Source organism: Podarcis pityusensis, assembly GCF_964106645.2.
Source record: "Podarcis pityusensis genome assembly, chromosome: 3".
NCBI lineage: Eukaryota > Metazoa > Chordata > Lepidosauria > Squamata > Lacertidae > Podarcis > Podarcis pityusensis.
In genome coordinates this window covers 86,727,857-86,750,805 of record NC_138026.1, presented here as the reverse complement: position 1 = coordinate 86,750,805, position 22,949 = coordinate 86,727,857, and the positions used below count along the sequence as shown (strand labels likewise).

At 39.9% G+C, this 22,949-nt stretch overlaps 1 protein-coding gene across 5 annotated transcripts in view; it reads left to right on the top strand.

Annotated features, from left to right (window-relative positions):
• Nucleotides 1–22,949, top strand: part of KIF6 (kinesin family member 6) — a 164,244-nt gene that overhangs the window by 92,947 nt on the left and 48,348 nt on the right. For all 5 annotated transcript variants that reach the window (XR_013984511.1, XR_013984512.1, XR_013984513.1 and 2 more), the window contains one exon: nt 5,524–5,579. Coding sequence is in view for 2 of the 5 variants with exons in the window: in XM_081000155.1 (XP_080856281.1) it covers nt 5,524–5,579 (56 nt within the window). In the remaining 3 variants the exon portion in view is untranslated. The remainder of the gene's footprint in view (nt 1–5,523; nt 5,580–22,949) is intronic.

Sequence of the window (22,949 nt, the reverse complement as noted above, 5' to 3'; positions counted from 1 at the left end):
CTATATAGATATATGGGTTAGTGGTGGCTGCAGAGGATAGTAATGATTAGTACTTGTCCTCGTTATTATGTTATTGGATGGGCATTTTGTGTAATACAGAATGCAATGTCTTTTGTATTATACATTGGTTTAATTTTCTGGTTTTTATTGTTTTTAACTGTCATATTTTATCTTGTTAAATTGCTTTGAGACTTTTAAAAAGTGATTAACAAATGTAAATAATAATAATAATAATAATAATAATAATAATAATAATAGGCCATGGCTGCTGAATGCTAGATGACCAGGAAGAGGGTCTCCATAACCTTTTCAATCAGATATTGTATGGTGGCAGTAGAGATGGGGATAGTTGGAGCTGTGTTGTCCAAATATGCTGCTGCTGAATGGCCAACTAGATCTAAGCTGTGTATGTGCCTGTAGAACGTGGTTGACCAACTTGTGGTCCTCCAGATGTTGTTAAACTCCAACTCTCATCAGCCCCAACCAGCATAGCTAATGGTCAGGGGTGATAGCAGTCATAGTCTAACAACATCTGGAGTATCATTCAGCAGCAGCACACCTGCAGGCTGCACCTCCAGCTGCCCCTGTCTCCACTGATGCCAGATGATGTCCATCAGGAAGTGTCTGCTCAAAAGAGCATGGGAGACTGCAGAGGCAAGAATAAGAGGTAGACTGCTGGAAAGGGTTAGGTCCTTTCCTCTAGGAAGACAGGGAAACTGTGGCAGGCTGGTAAATAACTTATTAGGTCATGTAACTCATCAAGCCAACTCCTCTGTAAATCCAGGTTGAGGAAATGTCTCTTTTTCACAGCTTGCAAGCTATCCCTTATATTCCAGCAAATGCTTCAAACAAACAAACAAAACCCAGGACAAACCATTTCCATAACTTCTTCTCTGTTTACATCAGAAACAGTGTGTTGAGTATGGCCCAATTATCCATGTTGGGTTCGGCTCTTAAAGCAATCACTTTCGAGTACACCACTCTGGTTACTCACCATAGAAATGATCCTTCAAATAAGGATATGGAGTCCTAAGATACTAGCTGCTTACAATTTGAAAGAAAAAGTGACTAATTGAGAGGAGACAGTTGCCCAGCTGTGCCTCTCATGTGGAAAAGTGCTATTTCTTAGCTTTGTTCCACTGCTCGTTTTGTTAGACAAAAATGGAACTTGCGGGTTTTGCCAATAGCTTCTGCTAGACCAACTCTTGCCCAGATAATCACTTAAACCCAAGGCTCTGCTAACAGTTAAATGCTATAGTTATGTCTTCAATCTGTACAATGATGATTATACACATCTGAGTAACCATTCAAAATTTCATGACTGTCCTGGCCACAAAACCCCAAACAGAATGAGTCATCCCACAGGTATCTTTGATTTATTTCAAGGGAATTATCTTTAAATACATATTTTAATCCCTTTTTATGTGATTGTTTATCTGTATAAGCTAAGTGTAGATAACATTAAAATAAAAGTTAAAGTAAGCTAAATGTTAGAGACTTGACTCAAATACCTCTGCAAACTGAAGAATTAGAAATTGGGAGGCTCACATTGTCGGTTCCTTACCTGCACGGTCTCAGGGAGAGTCAGATCTGTCAACCCAGTAGTGCAGCCTTCTGCAACCTGATGCTTCCCATATGTTTTAAATCAATAGTTCCCCACCTCTTGAGGATGCAACCCACAAGTTCAAATTTACTTGGTATGGTGACCCATCGTTTTATTGTCACATGAATATAGGACCTCTGGTCTTCAGCAGCCATCAGTTTTGTGCATTTTAACTCCAAATTTGCCTATTTTGTAACCATTACTTGAGGCATCCAAGCTAAAATTTACTTAATGACCCTATTAATGTGGAATTTGTTGAAATATTTATAGTACTTACAAAGTTATTCAAAGTTTTGTTTATGGGCCATCTGATTTCAGGATATTGCTTCATAAACTATAAAAAATTATTCTAAAAGCATATGGTTACACAAGCAATATGAAACAAGCCATGAATATTTTAATAGTTTTATTCATGATAAAGATTGTTTTGGCAAGAATCAGCTGGGTGGTGGAGTTTGTTAACAAGTAGGTCAATGTGGGGTTTGATGGTTGTCAGACATAATCTCAGATCATTATGGATACACAGGATAAAGATATCATTTCTTATTCTGATTAAGCAAACTTCACTTAACTATTAACTAAACCTGGCAGCAGATCTGGTGATGGTTCACCACAAGGTACAGGGATTTGTTTTAAGTGACTTTCACAGCTTTCCTCTGATGTTCAGGTGCTGCCTCCAGTGTTTCCACATCAGAGGCAAGCTGTAACTCCTTGTTTGAGTACCTGGCAAACTGTCACCACATTTGCAATAATTATTTTGAGTTTACTTACAAAGCTCCAAACCCACTTGGACAGGCTTTACAATCCACTTGCAAATCACAACCCACAGGTTGGGAAATGTTGCTTTAGACTGCACAGCATCAACCCTGACCGTTGATCAACATTTTCATTGCCAGTCCTTAGTAAGTCACTGGCACTTTGTTATGTATTGCATTCTGAGGAGATTTCAGGATGCCTTTAAAATATGTTAGTGTAAGTTACTAGTTTCCCAACCTTCAAATTTTAGCCTACTTCTCCAGAAGTTAAATTTCAGACTTCAGGGAGGCATGCAACTTGTCTTTACTGCAAGCCTGAACACATAAGTACAGTCTTATGGTGCAACTAACATAGTCACCACTACACTGGAGCTTAAGCCAGTGTAACTAATTAGGCCCTATGCATTCCAATCAGTAACATCAGAAACACAGTAATACCAGTAGGGAAAAAAGGCAAGGCCATTTCATCCAAGAGCCTAGCACAGGGGTGGCTAACCTGTTCCCCTCCAGATGTTGTTGACCTCCAGCTCCCATCAGCTCCAGCCAACAGGCCTGTAGTTATGGACATTGGTAGTTGTAGTCCAGCAACATCTAGATGGCCAAAAGCTAACTACCTCTGCAACTCTGTATCACCCACCAATAACAGCATTCCTCTGGCTAATGTCCAAACATTGTCACATGTGAAAGATGCCATGTGTTGAACACAAATGCCACTGAACGAGTTCTGTCTCCTGCAACAAAGCACATGAACATGGCCAGGAGGAGTCCCTGGCGTCTCCTCTAGAACACCTAGTGCCACAATTGAAGTGGTTAGGGGAGCAGCAGCTGATGCTGGGAGCCTTTCTCGGGCAAGAGTGGGAAACTCTGAGAGTCTAAGCAGCAGTCTGAAAACAACCGTTCCTTTTCAGTGGAATATGTCAGCATCAGCAAGGAAGGGAATGGTCAACCAACTTTATATCTTGGTGGGAGAATATCTGCACATTGAATTCTGTGGCAATTGCCTCCCAGAAGAAATGTCTGAGAACTGCAAAAGGCTCAAATATTTCACGAAGACAATATTAATAACTAGAGAGGGTTGTGCTCTTTCCTCCCTCATCTCATCTCATAATTTGTTTGATTTTCCTGAACTTTCTTGGATAACTCTGTCATAAATCTGGGCCTCTTTGTGGCAGTTCCGTAGGAAAGCTTTGAATGACCAGATCCATGGTCTCCTCATTAGCCTCCCTGCTAACAGTATTCCTTCTAAAGCAGAATTACACTTTCAAGAAAAACAGTGGCAGGAAGGGCCACTAGTGACAGCATAGGCCGTTTCCTTAAGGCCAGGAGTATTCATTGCCACCAAAGTGCAAATGCATACTTCCCATGCATCTCGGTGGGCCTTCCATATGACTCCTAAGCTACATAATGCTGAACTTTAGCAATGGGGAGTTTAGTGCCACAGACAAGAAGACCCTGCTCTGACAGATGTTGGGTAGTTAGAACAGTCTCCACCAATCTAGCACCCTCCAGATGTTTTGGACTGCAGCTGCCATCAGCTCCATCCAGCACACTGAGAGTGATAGGAGTTGTAAACCAAAACATCTGGAAGGTGCCATATTGGCAAAACCTGAACTAATGTATACTGTGTAGGGAAAAGGTGTTTTCTGAAATATGCAGGCCCAAGCTCTTCGAAGTTTTGTAAGTTTAATTGGGTCTAGAAGCTAATAGGTCACCTGTATCACCCAAGCAAGCAAGCAAGCAAGCAAGCAAGCACTGGTGTAATACGCTGCCTGTAGCAGAAAAAAATGTCACTCTATTCTGCCCCAGCTACAGCTTGGAAACTGTCTTCAGTGGTAGCTCTGTGGAGAATATATCATAAATTTAAATCTGCGACGTTATCAAAGCATGATCCTTGTTGTCCAGCTAGGATATGAAGTCTTGCTAATAAAAGTCATCACACAAACTTAATTCCTACCTGCAGAGTTGTACTATAGTGATTTACCAGAATGGAAGAAGGAACATTTAATAAACTATGGAAGTATTGGTGCCTGTTAGTTTAGCACATAAAGAACAGTAGTTTTGCTGTTAGAACACAATTCCAGCACACATTTTGCGAGACCACTTGGGTTAACACTCATAACCATGCAAAACACGTCATTGGATCTTTTTTTTCATGGTTTGCCTTTTCAGCACTTCTGACCAGTATGAGGGTTAATTAGGTGAGTACAAGCATAGAGGAAAATATTGCAGCCTACCAAGTCACTGGTGCCATTTCCTGCAGCCTGCCTGCATGTTTTCCCCTCAGTTTTCCATCACTTGAGTCAGTCATGCGTTGAAGTAAGCGGAAATAGTATGCATGCAAACTTTCTTTTTGCTGAAGCCTAATGAGGAGATGTGCGTTAGATGCTTTTTAAAGGTGATTCTGGAAAAAAGTAGTGTTTAGGTTAGAAACATGCTATGAAAGAAATGTCTATTTATTTGTTCTTTGTTTCTAAATAAAATTACCATGTCCAAAAATTGCCCAAGCTAGTTTGGTTGATTATTAATATTGGTTTGTTGTTGTACTTCCCACCCCAATTTTTTATAAGTGTTGTTTTTTACATTAAAATAATTGCACAGGTATTGTGAAATTTGCTAGGACAATTCTAAAAGCGGAGAAATGCCAGTTACAAATAAGGACTTGGGCTTTTAAAAAAACAACAACCCAGTAAAGGGATGTGGGAATCCTGAAACATGTATCAAAAAAGTGTTATTTCAGAATGTGCAGTGAAAAGGATACAAAACATAAAAAGTGAAAAGTATGTTTCACTACCATGATCCTGAAATTGGATAGGCAGAGTGAGGGAAAACAGAGGAGCATTGATTCCTGCTTTAAAAAAACAGATAATAAATGACATTTCGCAAGTCTTGCCTCTTCATCATTACTATCTATGAACAATGCATGTTGATTATGGTAACGTTTTGTTTTGCTTTATTGGGTCATGGAATTTTTAAAAAATGCAAATTGCAAATATAAAGAGGAACCTGCAACTATCTCAGTTGGAATGTTGTTCAAGAATGAACTCAGATTAAAAGATAAAGGAAAGAGCTCATATTCCACAAGTAGAAAAGAGTGTTGATCTATTGACACCAAAGTATGTGCCACCAATTCTGTTTTACACTAACCTACACTGTTTTGTTTACTAGGTTTGCTGAAGCAAAATCTATGGGAGAAAAAGTAAATGAAATAAGAAACAAAATCAGTAAGTAATCCATAAATCTTCCATGTTCTGTTACAGTGTCATCATATCAAGCTTACATCAGCTAAACCATTTTAAATGTTTTTTAAGATCAGCTGCTTATCCTGTGCTGGATGTTACCACCAGCTATGACTTCTGCTGATCTTTCTGTATACTCACCTCTTAAGTCTCTACTATCAAAGGGTTTTTGTTTTTTGTTTTGCAAAGGAAGCCAGCAAGGGCTTTGGGAAGCAGTGTATTGAAGATACAGTATGGTCCTGAGTAAGGTGACAAGAGTACTGGTAAAATAATACCTGTACAAGTTGCAAAATAGATCCTATATAACTATGCCCATCAAAGGTATAAACATTTTCAGCCAAAGCTCACCTTTAACCAGGAATGCTAAAATCAAGATGCCAAATAGCCACTGCTGTCTCAAACATTGGGCCTGGTGACAAGCATATACGTACGTTGTGGCAGACATCACAAATCTTGTTCTTTTCCTTACCTATCTTCTGAAAAATCTTGGTGGCTCCCTAGGGGTTTTTTTCTGGGGGTGGGACATTGGGGAGAAGGGAGACACTTACATCTTTGACACTGAACCATGTCCAGTTCAGTGCTTAGCATACTGGGTTGCAATGCTGGCAGTCCAGATTCATCTATAGAATCATAGAATTGTAGAGTTGGAAGGGACACCGAGGATCGTCTAGTCCAGCTGTGTGCCGTGCTTATTTGTGAGACTCACAGCTTGCTTAGCCTGATCTTTTTCTTCTGATTTTTGTGCAGATAAGATTCTGCTCTTAACTCCTTGGTGGAAGGACAAGATACAAACCTTAATAGTAATAATGAAATAATAAATTATTCTTAGTCCAGAATGATTAAGGTAGGGAAGTGGTTAGGATTCTCTCAAGTTTCCAAAATGTGCAGTCATTTTTCAGTATCTCAGTAATAATCACGGAAATTGTCTAGACACCATAATGTGTGTTCTAGTTGCAGAATTCTTGGTCTTTGAGGATGAAAGATTGTATCATTTGCATAATGATTACTCATTTAACTTGGGGGTAAAAACAGACAAGTATGATGGAAGTGGTTTAAACACACATCCTGTGCCCTGAAGAGATATGCCTCAGAATGTAGCAAATGTGTGTACAAACCATTTCTATCATACTTAGGATGTTACCTTTGTCTTCAACCTGCATTTCTAATAACAAACTAATTTCCTCTAGCAATAAGAATTTTGCTCAGTGTGTGTTCTCAGAAAGTGGTCAACTTATATAGTGGAATTTCTCAGTGCCAATCCTTGAGTAATGTATATGCTACACACTGCAGGAATTTAATACGGGACTTCCTGCTTATATGTTATGCTGGCATTTCTTTCTATGTCTCCTACTTCCTGGGTTCTCTTTCCTTGTTGCATTTTTCATGTTGTGCAGTATTAACTATCAAATGAATTGATTTGCTTCTCCCACAACGGGGTATATTTACATGGGTAGCAACATATTGTGATCTGCCCTGAGATCTATGGATGAAGGACAGTATATAAATTTAATAAATAATAATAATAATATTCATTTTTTTAAAAATTTAATGTGCCACAAGAGGGTTATAAGTAATCCCAGGCAATGGGAAATGTGATTTCTTGCACCAGCTTCACACTTTGCATTGTGTGGGTTACAGCAGCACACTCTAGAATCCCCTATGTTTGCTTGTAGATGAGCAGGATGAGGACCTTCAATAGCGTCCCAAAATCCAGTGCAAGAAAGTGAAAGTGAAATGCACGCTAGAATCGCAAAGCTCTTACACAGTACTAAAACAATTCTGAAACAGCTGCAGAGGCAAGAAAACCCCCTTGGTACAATTCACTCAATGATAAGCTCATTTAAATCCCTGTTGGTACTGATGGAGAGTGTTGAGCACATTCTCAATTTTCCCATTAAAGTAAACAGAACTTACACGCTTATCTTTGGGTGGATCATACTGCTAGTACATAGTAAATGCAATTGTAAATAGCCACAGGAATGCAGCCATTGTTGTCTGAGTCCCCCCTCCCGCCACCGCACTAATGTCCCCAAGACCTAACTTGTTGTCTCAAGTTTGGTCTATTAAACCTAGCACTATACAACCAATGTATAAATCTCCATTATCAAGAGTCCACCCCTCCCCACCCCCCGATTCTGAAGGTAGATTGTGTGGACAATAGGACCATTACTTAACTAAATGTGACTTGTATGTAGAATGCATACTCAGAGTATCATTCATTACGCCATGCATGGTTCCTAATCTGCCAGAATTATACTGGAAAACCAGACTGCAGGAATTGTAGCCATCTGTGGCCTACAGCTATATATTTAATTTACTTTTATTGTTGTTTTGGTTTCCTTAAAGCATTCCTGGCTGCCCCAGTGTGCACAATTAAGGCCAGATCACATAAGTATCAGTTTCTATTTTTCCAGCCAACACTTAATAATAAAAAATTCTCTACCACAAAGGTCATAGGAGGACCTTTTGGTAAGCCACTTGATGCAATGTAGAATCCATTTTACCAGTCTTGATGATTTGCTGTGATAGTGACAGACAGCAGTTGGCTGTAGCTTGAACTTCTGTCATGCATACCTCATCATTTCCCCTTTTTTAAAGAAAACAAATACTACTATTTTGCAACAGAGGTATACAAAACATTGCAGCTACTTAATAAGTGTCCCAGCTGATATAGTGGCATTTGGAATGAAACTAAGATATTAGAAACGAGTTCTCTGTTGTCATATATTATTGTTTTCCTAACTTGGCAAACAAATTCACAGGCACTGAAAGTGACGATCTGTTGCAGTCCTGAAAACTAATTACTGCTTCAAAAGATTCCTTTAATATTTATCCTCAGATTGGAGAATATCATGTAAATGTACTGATAACAATGCTCCTATTTTGAATCTAAAAGAAGAGACTATAGGAGGATTGGGAAACCTCTGGCCTGCAGGCTTGGCATGCCAAGGTGTCCAATTTGGCCCACAAGGCCATTCCTCCTCAACCATGCCCACCCAGCCATCAGTTGATGTCACTGGTGACAGGCATCACTGCTGATGTGCAGGACAGGGTTTAACCCTGTATTGGTTGTGTACCCTATTGCCAGCAGGGAACAGTATTTCACAGCCAAGTCAGCAGCACATTAATCTTCATTCATCAGCTCATGAATGGAGTTTAAAGCCTTCTCAAAAGCACAGCTCATGTGCTCCTCCTACAAGCAGGTGAAAGATTGCAGTGGAGTGGGCGAGAAGCAGCACTTCTGAGAAACATTTTAAGACAGGGCCCCATCCTGTGTTGGTCAAAATGGGACTGTGGGGTGTGCTTTAAAGCATTTCTCAGAAGTGCTGTTTGAAGCATCTGCCACCCTTCTCCTTTAAATGAAAGTGGGTGCTTCAAAAACTGCTTTGAGAAGTGCTTAAGGGCAGCTCATGGCGTCCTGTTCAGCTAAAATGGAACCTTGGGAGCTGCCTTAAAGCACTTCTCATGTGAAAAACATGTGAGTTCCAGTCTTAAAGGTAAGGGAGGAGGCTTGCAAAAGCCTTTGTGAGTCTCCCATTCCCTTTAAGATTGTAGCAAGAATAGATACTTAAAAGGAAGTAGGAGGAGGTTTGCAAAGGCTTTGGCTTTGCTTTACTGCAGCAACGTCTTAAAACATTCTGTGTGGACTTCCCTCAAAGATTGTTCAGAGGCTACTAATGTAAAATGTTGTGACTAAAAAGGAGCACGATGGATGGGGGCAGGGGGACGACTTGATATCCACATTGATACACTTTTACATTTCTAAACAGGAGAACATTGTGCCAGTTTTTCATGAGTTTTCTATATTCTTCCAATCACACAATTCAGAATCCTAGAAGGCTTGGATAACCAAAGCAATTTTACCCTCACCTGTATGGACGTTCTTTAAGATATTTTGACAACATACAGTTGATTATCCTACCCATATTCCATAAAGTAAGGATGAGGACTTAAAAAGGCTTTCTAGGTGGTTGGCTCACAATAGTGCATTCCCTCCCCTTGAAAATTTTTCTGAAGCAGAATCCTCCACCAGAGGTTAGCAAATAACTGATTACTTTAAAAGCATGTCATAGTACTTAGAGCGGAGCCCAGTGTTGTTGAGATCTCAATGAAATCAAGAGCCTAGACGAGGACAGAACTTGGCCAAAAGTTCCGAAAAAGAGCTTTAAAAATAAGTCAGCTAAGCTCTTCTGTTATTGCTGAGTTAGTGATCAAATGAGCTGATCATACAAAGCATAGAACAGTAGGCAGACACACTTGATGCATGTAAGATTTTAGTAAAGATTTCCAGCGCATTGCTTTAAATGTGATGTTTACTTCACTAATTGGTATAACCTTTCCAAGAGGAAAAAATGAGCACAAATGGTATTTGAAAGCCCAAAGGAAAGCAGCTGTTTCTTTTATTCTGCTCAAAGATCACTTAGTGCTATAATTGAAGCTGAGTGAGAGAGGAAAGACAAACTTTTGTGGGAGTAGCAGCCTTTCAGTTCAAATAGACCTTCCAGAAATAATGCATCTTGGCTAGTCACTGAGAATGACACATTCTTTCGTTGCTGTGGTGATTCATGCAGGATCAAAAATCTACCACTACTACGAGGTATTGTAAAACAATTGTACACATCATTCCCCACTGTCATGTCACACTGTATTAATAGCAACAGAGAAAAAGAATGTGGGTACTTCACTGTCTAGAAATGTTCAGCAGGGTTACTTTAAACCTAGTCAAGATAAGCTCAATGTCTTTTGTATATAGATGTTGCAATAAACAGATTGCTTGTCTTGCCATAAATATTAAGAAACCAATAAAGGAATTAAAGGAGGAGGATAGTTCTTCTTAGAAATTCAGGAGCTGCCTTCTGTTGAGTCAAAATATTGGTCCATCTAGCTCAGTATTATATACACTGACCATTAGCAGTTCTCCAAAGTTTCAGAGTGTGTTTTCTCCCAGCCCTCCCTGGCTCTTCCCTTCTTCTTTGTCTCAATGCTGGTTCCTCATCATTTGCCAGTTCATATGACATTTCAGGAATTCTCAACTATGTATCCTGCTTCACCACCTGTATTATCCATTTTGGTTGTGCTGCTATAAGAAAACTTGTTTTCTTCAGTCTTCCGTGATCCACTTCTAACTTTGTTTTTGTTCTCCTACATATGCACTGGGGAGAGAGTGTTTGGGTCACAAGAAAGAAATCACGAAGTATTAATCACAGGTGTCTTCACCTGCTATTAATATCCTGTATGGGTTTGCAGGCCTCTAGTCCTTTTTATCCATCTGGCATGTGAGACATCAGAAGAAGTAATTTTTATTAAAATCTGTGGTTAGTAATATTGTCTCTGTGGAATAACTGTAGCGAACTCAAGTGGAAGCATTGTTTGAAATGAAGGAAAATAAGAAAGTCAGGATCATGAAAATAAAACGCAGCTGTCCTAGTAAATAAGAGGATGGATGGAAAGATGGAATGGATTAGGGAGCACAGAAGAAAGGGTGTAAATGTTGGGAAATTGGGGGGAAGGGAATTGGGGGAAGGGAATATTTATGGAAATGAACATTCCCAAATTGTTAATCCATCTCAAATTCTGATAATATAGAAATAAACAGGAGCCTTGTCAAGCATAATGAAACATGGCCTGTTTTATCTCTGCTGGATGCAGCCATGGAATACTCAAAGGCAATTGAAGGGTTACACTCCGTGCTACTAGGTCTGCTATACTATGCCTATTATGTATGCAGTTATATTGTTAAAAGCAGATGAAGAACATTTGACTTTATTTAGCTGAACCCAGCGAAGTAACATTTTAAAGCAACTTGTTGACAAGTTGGAAAAAGTCTCTTGTACTCTCTGTCTCATATTTTGCCGATATGAATGACACACCTTTTCAAGCACGAGCTCATTATTCAGAACTGAGTACCCCAAGAAAGGTGATAGCAGTATTGCATGAATTGATATGTCAGAAGGATTATATAGTTTAGATTATTCGTTCATGAGCTTAAAGCAGGCATGTGCCCTCCCATAGGAAAGGTCCACATTCCTGTAAATATTTTATCTGGTAAAATCTAATCTGAAGTGGCATGTGCAATAGAGCTAGCCTTAAGGATTTGGGCAGGATGAGTAAAATAAGTTCTCCCTCATTTTGAGTTACTATGACTTTAATATTGATTTTGTAGCTTGTCAGTCCCCAAGTGGTTCTCCATGTCTATCTGTTAACATGGGGTTCTATGGACCTGTGGGCACATTTGGAATTTTTAAAAAGGGCAGCAGATGTGACCTGGTGGAATGAGAGAACCAGTGGGACAGGGCTATATCTCTATATATAAACTCTATAGAAAGGACAGGAAAGGATTTACTGGAGGTAGCATCATTCTGTACATCAAAAAAGGCATTGAGTCCAGCAAGCTAGAAATCCTGAAAGGCATGGACTCCTCCACAGAATTACTGTAGATGGTGATACTAGGCTGCAAGAGTAATTCAATACTGGGGAAGTGCTATTGTTCCCCTAGTTAAAAGGCTCAGGGAGATCTTGAAAAGGATAAAAACCAAGGAGGAATGCAAAAGAAGAGACTTGGTAGGAGTGACTTCAACCAGCACCAGTTTTAGGGTTGTGCCGGCAGTTCCCCTGCACAAGGGGCACATAACGCTGCTACTACTCATCATCATCATCATCATCATCATCATGTTGTTGTTGTTGTTTAGTCATGACCAACTCTTCGTGACCCCATGGACCAGAGCACACCAGGCACTCCTGTCTTCCACTGCTTCCCGCAGTTTGGTCAAACTCATGTTGGTAGCTTTGAGAACACTGTCCAACCATCTCGTCCTCTGTCGTCCCCTTCTCCTTGTGCCCTCAATCTTTCCCAACATCAGGGTCTTTTCCAGGGAGTCTTCTCTTCTCATGAGGTGGCCGAAGTATTGGAGCCTCAGCTTCAGGATCTGTCCTTCCAGTGAGCACTCAGGGCTGATTTCCTTCAGAATGGATAGGTTTGATCTTCTTGCAGTCCATGGGACTCTCAAGAGTCTCCTCCAGCACCATAATTCAAAAGCATCAATTCTTTGGCAATCAGCCTTCTTTATGGTCCAGCTCTCACTTCCATACATCACAACTGGGAAAACCATGGCTTTAACTATACGGACCTTTGTTGGCAAGGTGATATCTCTGCTTTTTTTGCTTTTTTTTTTTCATCATTCCACCTCTATTTATATGGGTCCCTACTGAGAAAATCTATTCTGTTTGTGGGGTGGGGGGAATAACGGAGAATCAAAATAGGAGAATAAATAGAATGGCTTATCCTGGGGAAGGAAAGGGTTGACTGGCACCATGAAGAGTAGCACTTGATGTTTTATTGCATATCCCATTTTTTATTCTTGTTTTAAGACTTTTCTAAACCACTCCTGGGCATCATGTGATGGGAAGGCAGGATGAACTACAACAGCAGTAGAATGGTGCCTTGTGCCTTCAGACCATTTCTTGGCTAAATGAGATTGTACACCCACTTTCTCACAGATCATTTGCAGCCTATATGCCATGACTACTCCTGCTTCAAGATTATGCCCTTTAGTTTGTTGACCACAGTGAAAATCAGCAGAAATAACTAGGTGCACAGTTTCATAGTTACGCTCAGATCATAGCTCCCCTTGCTTTGTGGGATTTGGGGGCAGCCAGCTGGAACTGGATGGGGGAAATTGCTTGAGCGTCACACAGATAATTCCCATGTAACTGTAAGTTCGTACAGTACTGGATTCCATCCTTAATAACTTGGATTTAATTAATATGCTTTTCCTAATTTTTAATCAAGTTTTGTATATCTCTCATCGTGTTGCAAATATTACTTGGAATTCAGTCTTCCTTTCAAAATAACTGGCAAGAAGTAATCATGTTTCAAAACTTGGAACCCTAAGGCTGGATGTAATTAATATATTAATACTTATAGAACAGTAAGGTTATTCAATTCTATGAATAATGTTCCTAGTCTCATGTAACTGGCAGCTTTTCCATAGGTTAGCAGTAAAATAAACGAGAAAATGGGAAGAAAAAGAATAGAAACACTTTGCCTGTAATCTATTTTCTGAACGCAAAGAGTCCTTCAGCATCTGGTATCACTTCATTTTCATTTTAGAGGCCAGAGGCCTACTCTTTTCATACACTCCTACTGCCACTCGGACAGTCCTCAACATGAAGAAGTCCTTTATGGACACAGAGATGTGTATTTCTATTTCTGTGTTCTGAAGTACATATTTTTTTAGAGGTGCTGGACAGGCAATGGATCAAGATGATCAGTTACTCTTATCAAGAAACTCCAGTGTACATGTTATGTAGCGATCTAACCTTCCACAAGAATGGGCAATATCTCCACCCTGATATATTAGCACTCTGAAATCAACGGGGATAATTTCATATTAGCATTTGCTGCTTTTGCAAAAGTATGTTCTTTGTAAGGTCAGCATATTTCATAGTGCCCATGAAAGTGCAGATGTAAATCTTATTATTATAGCACTCTTCTTTCCACTCTCATGAAGCAGCATGAGGAATCAGACCCTGGGCTTTAATGGAAATGCCATTGTGAATAGGTCCAAATCCTTAAAAAACACAGCAACATATCAGGAAGATATTTTGTATGTGTGACCTGCATATGAACAGGCAGAATTCACAAAATTGCTGCAATAAAATACAATGGCTGGTGTTTTCCAAGTTGATTAAACCTTAAATCATGTGGAATTAGCACTGTCGGCACAGCTGTTTCTGGATATGATGGTAGGAAAACAGTCTACAGCACAATAAATTCCTATATTACAAGGCCGTCATTACTGAACTGTAGCTAAGATTGAGCTGAGCTGGTTTTTTAAATCGTATTTTCCTTCTCTACCAGAAGTTATGAAATGGCTTTAAATCCACATACATAGTCAGCTGGCTTTGAAACATCACCAATACTTATTCTAGGACTTCCCATGGAATGTAACTACTTTAGAAGGGCCTCATTTTTAGAGTTCATTGGAATGATTAAATCTTAGGAGTGGTATTTCTTTGGTAATATAGTATAGAATAACCATTTTTAAAAGAGTTTCAACCAAGTGAAAGGGCATCTGATCCAGGTTCAGACTACAGCATGTGAGGAGGGGAGGTTTAACATTTACTCCTGGGGGAAAAAATCACCCTACATCACAAATAAACTCCCATTGGTCCTGATGGAAAGGGACAAGATGCATGAACGTACAAGATGAGAAGCAGTTGTCATTTCATATATTTCAGAAAACATCTTAAAATAATTCAAAGACTGCTTCATGGTGTTTTGTTTTGCAGGGAAGGGATTCCTCATGTTGAACACTTCTCATTAGAATACCCAAAGTAGAGTGGATGTGGCCCAATATTTGAAATAGCAACTTTCATCCAAAAAATACCACTTAATATAAGTAACCATTATACTTGACAAAGATTTAAGTATATAGGAAAAGAGGAAAAGTTCAGACAATAGACAAAAATGTATCATCTTAATCACTTTAGGTGTTTCAGTGTGGTCCATAAAATTATCCATCACAGATACTGTTGAGTATGAGAGGAGGCAGGAGACCTTCATTCTGGTTTCTGTCCTTGCAGATAGAAGCAAACCCAGGTTCATCACATACACAGAATAGATATAACTAATCCTAGATCTCTGATAAGTGTGTGTATGTATAGACACACAATGTGATTAAAAGCACATTGGCTCTGCCAACATACATTACATTTTTAGGTGCACACTTAAGCAACTGTGTGGAGAGTAGACTTTAAGCTGGTGTACAGTTTCTTTCTACTCTGCAGCACATAATGCATTTTTTGTGCTCAGAGTTGTAGAGTAAGCACCTTTCTTTTTCTACCATTCTTTAGAAATAATCAAATAATAAAAATGCAAACAGAAATCAATCGTATCTTGATTCATCTGGAGCCATTAAGACTAGCCTGCAGCATCAGCATGAATATGTAATTGACTTAAAGGACAGTGAACCCTTAGCCATATGGCATTGTGGTTTTTGTTTTTTGTTTTCAAACTATGGTAATGGGCCAATTCTATATTTAATTCAAGGACAAACAGATGTGATAAACAACTAAGGGACAATGTCCAGATGCTGTCTCTCTCACTTGAAAAAAAATATTGACATGCTTCTAATTTATTAGGGCCCATGCAGAACCATAGAAATGTAAAGCTGAAAAGAAACTGAAGGATCTGTTGCCTGCATCAATGTTGGACCTAAAAGTTGCTAGTAATTTGGACCATACTATTCCTTTCCACACAGTGCTGGAGGGACCAAAATACACTATGCCAAAGTCAATAATAGATTCTGCTGGGCTGGGCAAGCTGTGTTCTTTAAGGAGTTCAGTTGGTGATGTTTCTCCATCTAAAGCTCAGTTCTGAAGCTTGGCTAGAAAAACTGGTAGGGAATGCAGATAACAGCTGCTTAGGAGCCATCACCTAACTTGGGCTTATCACAGGGAAGTAAAAGTAAAAACGTTTAGACATGACCGTGTGTGTGTGTGTGTGTGTGTGTGTGTTGCCTATGGACCATTATTTTTTTAAAAAGAAAGTAGAAAGTGTATTGGTCCCTGAATTAGGATTGAATGCCTTGTATCCATAAATACTTGTGTTGTAGTATTAGCAGAGTGCAGTGTGGCCCTGCCATTGTAGTTGCTTCCCAAGTGGGGTAAGAAAGAGCACCACCCTCCAGGCCTTCGTATGGCTCTGTAGTGCAGCATTCCCTCCCCCAGCACACACAGAAATCTTCCTTTGTTCATTATAGAAATATTTGGTGCTCTGCACAAGTGGACAGCCTCCCTCTTGAGCCTTACGTTTTGAATCAGCCACTCTATCATTACATTCTTCCTTTCCTCCATGCTTTGTCCATTTTAACAGTGAGCTGGCATTGCTGCCAACTTCTTTTGGCCCAGCAAGTCACTCTGCAACTTAGTGTGCCATGCTCCTCTTTTCGTTTAGCTGACTGCTAAGACAAGTCTATAGTGGTGCTGTCTTGCCTCCCAAGACAAGGCCAGGATTTGAAGAAGAAAAAGAAATGGTGCTATATAGGCTGAAGAAGAAACCTTCTGTCTTTTGTGCAACCTGGCCTCACCAGTGCACAGACGAGCAAGGTTCTGGAAAGGAAAAGGTTTACTATCTTTCCATTGACATTATAAGCATGGTGGCCATGCCTTTGTGGGTGCAAAGACACCACTGTCCTTTGGTCTTAATGGATTTTGCAGTACATCAGGATTAACTTAGGTTCAGTAAGTTCAGTAGACATAGGCTCTGGGTAAACATTAGCTGAATACAGCTCTTTTTTTCCTGAACATATGAAGCAATGTCTCTGGTTTCCATTATCTCCTGTCTGTTGTGATGCAAAGCCAGAGGTTTTGTATTTTAAAAGCTTTTTAAAAAGTAAAAGATACGTATATATGTAGATATGTATGTACAGGGTGGCTTACAATTAGGCGTACAATAAACATACAGCAGGAATAAAATGTAATATTTAAAAGTCTGGGGAAATAAAAAAGATCTGCACATGGCACTGAAATGACCTCAAAGTAGATGTCAGACAAACCACCCTGGAGAGAGCATTCCACAAACACATCGGTATAGAATGTTAGAGTTTCCAAAGCACTTCACAATATGTTACTGCATGCTTAATCTTTGCAACAATCTTGAAAGGTTGAGGAGTAACATTGTGCATCCCATATTGCTGGGGGACATGGCTGAGGCGAAGAGAGTGGATTGATTGTCTTAAAGGCTGCAATCCTCTCCCCCCCCCCCCCGGGCTGCTCAAAGATCTTAGGACTGGGCGGTCATCCCCATCCACTGTCCTCTGCCGATCTCTTCTGGCAAGTGGGGAGCTCTGTCACTGTGGAGGTCCCCATTGCAGTCACAAAAAACATGGCAGAGAAAATGTTATTCCCAGCAATGTTCCTATCCATAGAAACTGATATGAGGCCACCCAACAGGGTCCATTGGTTTAATAGGATTTACTACAAGTAAACATGCACAGGATTGGGCTATGCAGAAAGCCCAAAGGTGGGCAACTTGGGAACATCAGTTAGACTTACCCAGAACCGATTAGGCCTCTGGTGTCCCCTGCCCTTCTCTTCCCTTCCCTGCCATGTCATGACTTGTGCCCTTTCCATGCCAGGCAACAGAGCTGCAGTGGATGGGAGAGGTAGAGGAGCTGGGGAGTGTACAAGCATGTTTATGTGCACACAGTCCATATCCCTCCATTGGCTCACTCCCCCCCCCCTCAAATCATGCAACAGAGTGACAGTAGGGGTGCGGGGAGAGGGAGCAGAGCTGGTGAGCAGCATGCACAATCTATTTGCCTCTGCCCGGCACTTGTTTGGGTACTGCCCAGTCTCTCCCACTCACTGCCACCCTGTTGAAGAGCTTGGGGGTGGGGAGTGAGCTAACAGGGGCTCCGTTAGCTCACTCCCCACCCCTGGGCCCTTAATCAGGGACATGCAAGTCCATAAGAGATCCATGAATTTAAATCAGTGTCCACACTAATCTTCCTTCTAAAGTTCATACTGAAACAGGCCAGACTCTCCTTCATCCCCTCCCTCCTCATTTTTATCTTCACAATAATTCCATGTCTTGTGTCTTCCATCAGAAGTCTGCACACTAATTTTGTTAGTTTCGTCTCTTTTCCATACCTTGGGATGGTATTTTTATCCAGGAACTGAGGCCAAAACCACCAGATTTATCACATTCCTAATGACAGCTAGCTGCATGCTGAGTGAATTCCTCAATTCCCCAAAACTACTTTTTTTGCCAGAACATGTGGAGATTCAGCATTCAGCATTTTATTGGTACTGTTATCTCCAAATGAAGAATGACTCCTTTGGAAAAAATGATTTGGTATCAACTGTGGGAATATTTTTAGCAGCTTGTTTGGTGAGGCTTCATAAAATATAATTAGTTGTGGAGAGAAATGTTAGCACAGTGCTAAGGTCAGTTTTGGGCAGGGTTCACTCAAAACAGTTCACATGATTGGGATCAAAATTATGTGTCTACAGTTCACATTATTGGGATCAAAAGGTACATTTCTGTAAGAATGTATGATATTTCATTGTTCCTTGAGTAAATATTTGTGTTTCAGAAAGTTATGGACCTGACAGTACAACATGCCAAAGCCCATCTCTTGTTTGTAGGAAAAAGTCTGTACATACAACAGAGCTGGAATCATTTCCTTATTTTGTTACTAATAAGCCTTCGAGTTTGTTGCCTTGCCTCAGTAATGGACTGGATGAAAGCCAACAAACTGAAGCTCAATCAAGATAAGACTGAGGCACTATTAGTGGGTGGTTCCCTAGACCAGATGAGTGGGAGATTGCCTGCTCTTGATGGGGTTACACTCCCTCTAAAGGAGAGGGTACGTAGCTTGGGGGTACTCCTGGATCCATGACTATTGCTTGAGGCTCAAGTGGCCTCAGTGGCACAGAGTGCCTTCCATCAGCTTTGGCTGCTGCCCCAGCTGCACCCCTCTCTGGACAGGGATAGGCTAACCTCTGTTGTCTATGTTCTGGTAACCTGTAGGTTAGATTACTTCAACATGTTATATGTAGGGCTCCCTCTGAAGATGGTTCAGAATCTTATCTGGTGCAGAATTCTGTGGGTAATGTTGTTAATGTAATCTTGTTATATTTGTAGTACTGAAATGTGGTTTTTGTATATTGTTATATGTTCTATTATGTTGTTTTATAATGTTATGAAATTGTTCTTGTGATGGTTGATTTTGAGATATATTCCTGTTTTCTTTGTTGTAAGCCACTTGGAGCATGGTTCTCTTTGTGGAAGAGTGGAGTACAAATAGAATTATGAAGGAAGGAAAGAATATGGAGAAACCTTAGTGTGATGCAGACAAAATATGACAGCCGTCTGCTACATGGAGCAGGAAGGAAACATTCCTAATTTTTCAAAATTCCTGAAGTAGAATGAAAATTTGTGGTAAAATTGAGGAAGTAGAAAAGAAATTGTATTGACTTGACGGTGATACTTGATTTGAATTGGGGGGGGGGCATTTGGGTGCATGTCCTCCAGTCCACTTTGAGATCCATACCCATAGCACATAGGCAAAAGGGCTGGAATTATCTGACTATGGAGCCTAATTTAATATTAGGCTGCAGTTCTGTATCAATTTGCCCAGGAATAAGCCACATTCAGCTCGTTAGACTTACTCAGAAGTGAGTAGACACAATAGTGCTGTTAGAAACCATGTCTCCTATATTCTCCCAGCTGACTTCTGAGGGGATTGGGATTATGAAAGCTTCATGCACTGGTTCAGATTTCAGGTACCTGCCTCACCCAGCAGTAGGTGCTTACTGCAGGTTTTCTATTAAAAAAACTTGAGTGGTCATCAGTCAGGGCTTCTTTAGCTGTGATTCCTGCATTGCAGGGGATTGGACTAGATGACCAACTCTTGAGGTCCTTCCCAACTCTACAATTCTGTGAGTCTATGTGTGAGCATGTTTGCAAATGTAAATTCATTAGCCTATGCAGACTAAATGATTGCCCTGCAGTCATAGTATAACTTGATTAAATAGCTGTCTGCCTTTGACAAAATATACCGATCTAAAAAATAGTCTGGATACACATTTTTGCTGTTCATCCTCCAGAAAAGATTGCATGAATTTGTGTTGCATGCCTAGCAGCTATGTAATAGAGGAACAGTGTTGGGCCCTTGGGAAATATGATGGTTAGCCTCTGTGGTTGGGCAGAAGTGTTTGTTACATTCTTGATGTGCACAGTTGACCAGAGGTGCAACCTTTAGTCTGACCTAATGGCTCAACATCATATTTAAAGAGATCATTAATCAACCTGATCCATGGACAGCTTCTGTCAGCACTTGTTATAAGGGAAAATATTGAGTACAGTCCACCAGGAGTATCACCTGCAGAAGCATAATTGAAATTAATAGAGCTTCACAAGAGCACAACTGTAAAACATGTTAGAGGAATAAAGAAAAATCGTTTGCACTAGGGCAGCCAACAGAGACTCTGATAGAGAGAGTGGGGGAACAAACTTGCTCCACATAAAGCAGAAAAGAAGAGTGAATGAACACTCTATAAATAAACCTACAACACAACTCTGCCAAATGGAGTGGAGAAATACATAAGGACTGAGAAGCTTTATGCATATTAGGGACATCCTATATATTGCAAAATGTCTACAGTGAGAATGTTTCTATGTAGAAATGTACATAAACAGCATGTGCAGGTAGGTAACTCATAATGGGTGACAGTCGCATGTGCTGGGAAGCTATAGAAGGCATATGCAGCAATTTACCAAATGCCAACTGATCACAGACAGAGTATTCTGCATGAGGAATAAGCAACAACAATGTTTTCCATTGGCTAGGACTTTCCCTGTTTTCTCAGCTGAGAGTCCACTTGGCACAGCTAGCATTCACCCCTTTGGCAATAATCATTTAGAAACACATTTACTGCGTACTTACGTTTCCATTTATCCGTATTGATTTCAGGCCCTTTCTGTTAATGCCACATTGTTTTCCAGGCTAATTCCCCACCCTGGCAGCCCAACTTCATTTCACAGTTAGCTGTGCTTTGAGAAACCTTTGAGTTTTCTTCACTGCATCAGGTTGCAACTGCTTCTGGGTGCAGTTCCTTCATGGTCTATGGGGGAGAATTAAAGTGACTTTAGCAACAGTAGAAAGAACAGTGTAAGGACAACGATGGAATAAAACAGATACCGAACATCCCCCTTGCCTTATCGCACTGCTACCCTGTCAAACTCTCAATCCATTAGTCTTGAACTAATTTTGTGACAGTTAACCAGCTGAAAGTGCTGACCATTTCAACATTAAACAAACTTTACCTATTCTTATTAAATTCTTACATTTTTCATAATCTATAAGAAAAGCAGGTTAAACTTTTCATCACAGCCCACGTAACACAATCCATCATTTCTTGCAGGCCTAAGTGCTAGATACTCCCTTTGTTAAAATAAAAGCTGATATTCTCCAGATGCTGATTTCTGCATACAAAATCAAGACTGATTATAGCATATACGCAGACTTGTCAATTTGCTTGACAGAAGGGGATAAAAGCAGGACCAGAGTGAGGATGTGATAGGCCACATCAAATGTTTGCTGGGAGCCCTTCCATTTTCGTCCCATTGGATGCTAAGTGCCAAACCAAGAACAGGAGAAGTGTTTGTCCCAAAGCAATCATTAAGTCAATCCTGCCTTGTTATTATTCATAGGCATTTAAATGTTGTCCAGAATTTTTAATCTCTGATCTGTTTCCAGCACAGTCAAATTGCAAAGTAATTATAACACTAAACTCATCAATCAAAAAAGACATACGACTTCCTACTTTGCTCTCATTGTCAGCAAAGCAATGTTTTGCTGAACCTTTAATAAATAACAAATTTAAATAGCCTAAGAAAAGTTATCCTGGTAGAGACAGTTCAGTCATAATCTATTATGTGCTGTTATCCAAAAAGCCTTCAGGGTTACCAAATAATTATGGTTATTTTTAAATGACATGTTTATTATAAGTGTGTATAAATGTGGCTAGCACATAATGCTGTTATCACAGTATGAGGAATATTTTGGAGGGAGCATGGTTCAGGATAAAATAAGGTTGCTATTACATGCAACATACTAGTTAAAAAAATGTCAAATCATTGGAAAGCAGACATAAGCAGGGGTGTTGTTTTTTTTAAAAGAACTCTGTTTATTCTTTTGGAAAATGTTCTCGAGTCAATTGTTTTCTAAACATTTCAAAGTTCTAAATGCGGATTGAGCTTTAATTTAACTGACTCTTGTTCTTAATTGAGCAGGCACTGTAAATAGCAAAGCATATGAGTCAGAATTTGGGGTTTTCAAACATCTTTCTGTCAAACATCTGTTTCTGTTTGTGTAATACCATAATATTAAGAATATCAGAGAAAGAGACATATATATATATATATATATATATATATATATATATATATATGTATATGTATGTGTGTGTGTGTGTGTGTGTGTCTTGCAGCCCAACCATCAAAGCTGCTATTATCTTCAGGTACAATGCTTTCCTTTTCCTCCTGACTGCTTTGTTTAAACTACTCATCCAGCAAGATTTGAATATCCTCTTTTATAAGTAGGTACCACCAGCCCCCTACAAACAGTTTTTCATCCAAACTAGGGGGATCTGCTTAAAGAGACAACATAGGAGGGTGCACTATAATGACAGGTCTGTGGCCCACATCCTCTTGAAATGAAGACTTTTCAATTTCTCAAGTTCCCATTGCTCTACAGACTATTGATGTTACACAAGTGTCTGGGCATGTGGTGTTTCACCAGTCTGGAGCACTTAACCAAACATGTTTTTCCTGGTAAATCACAG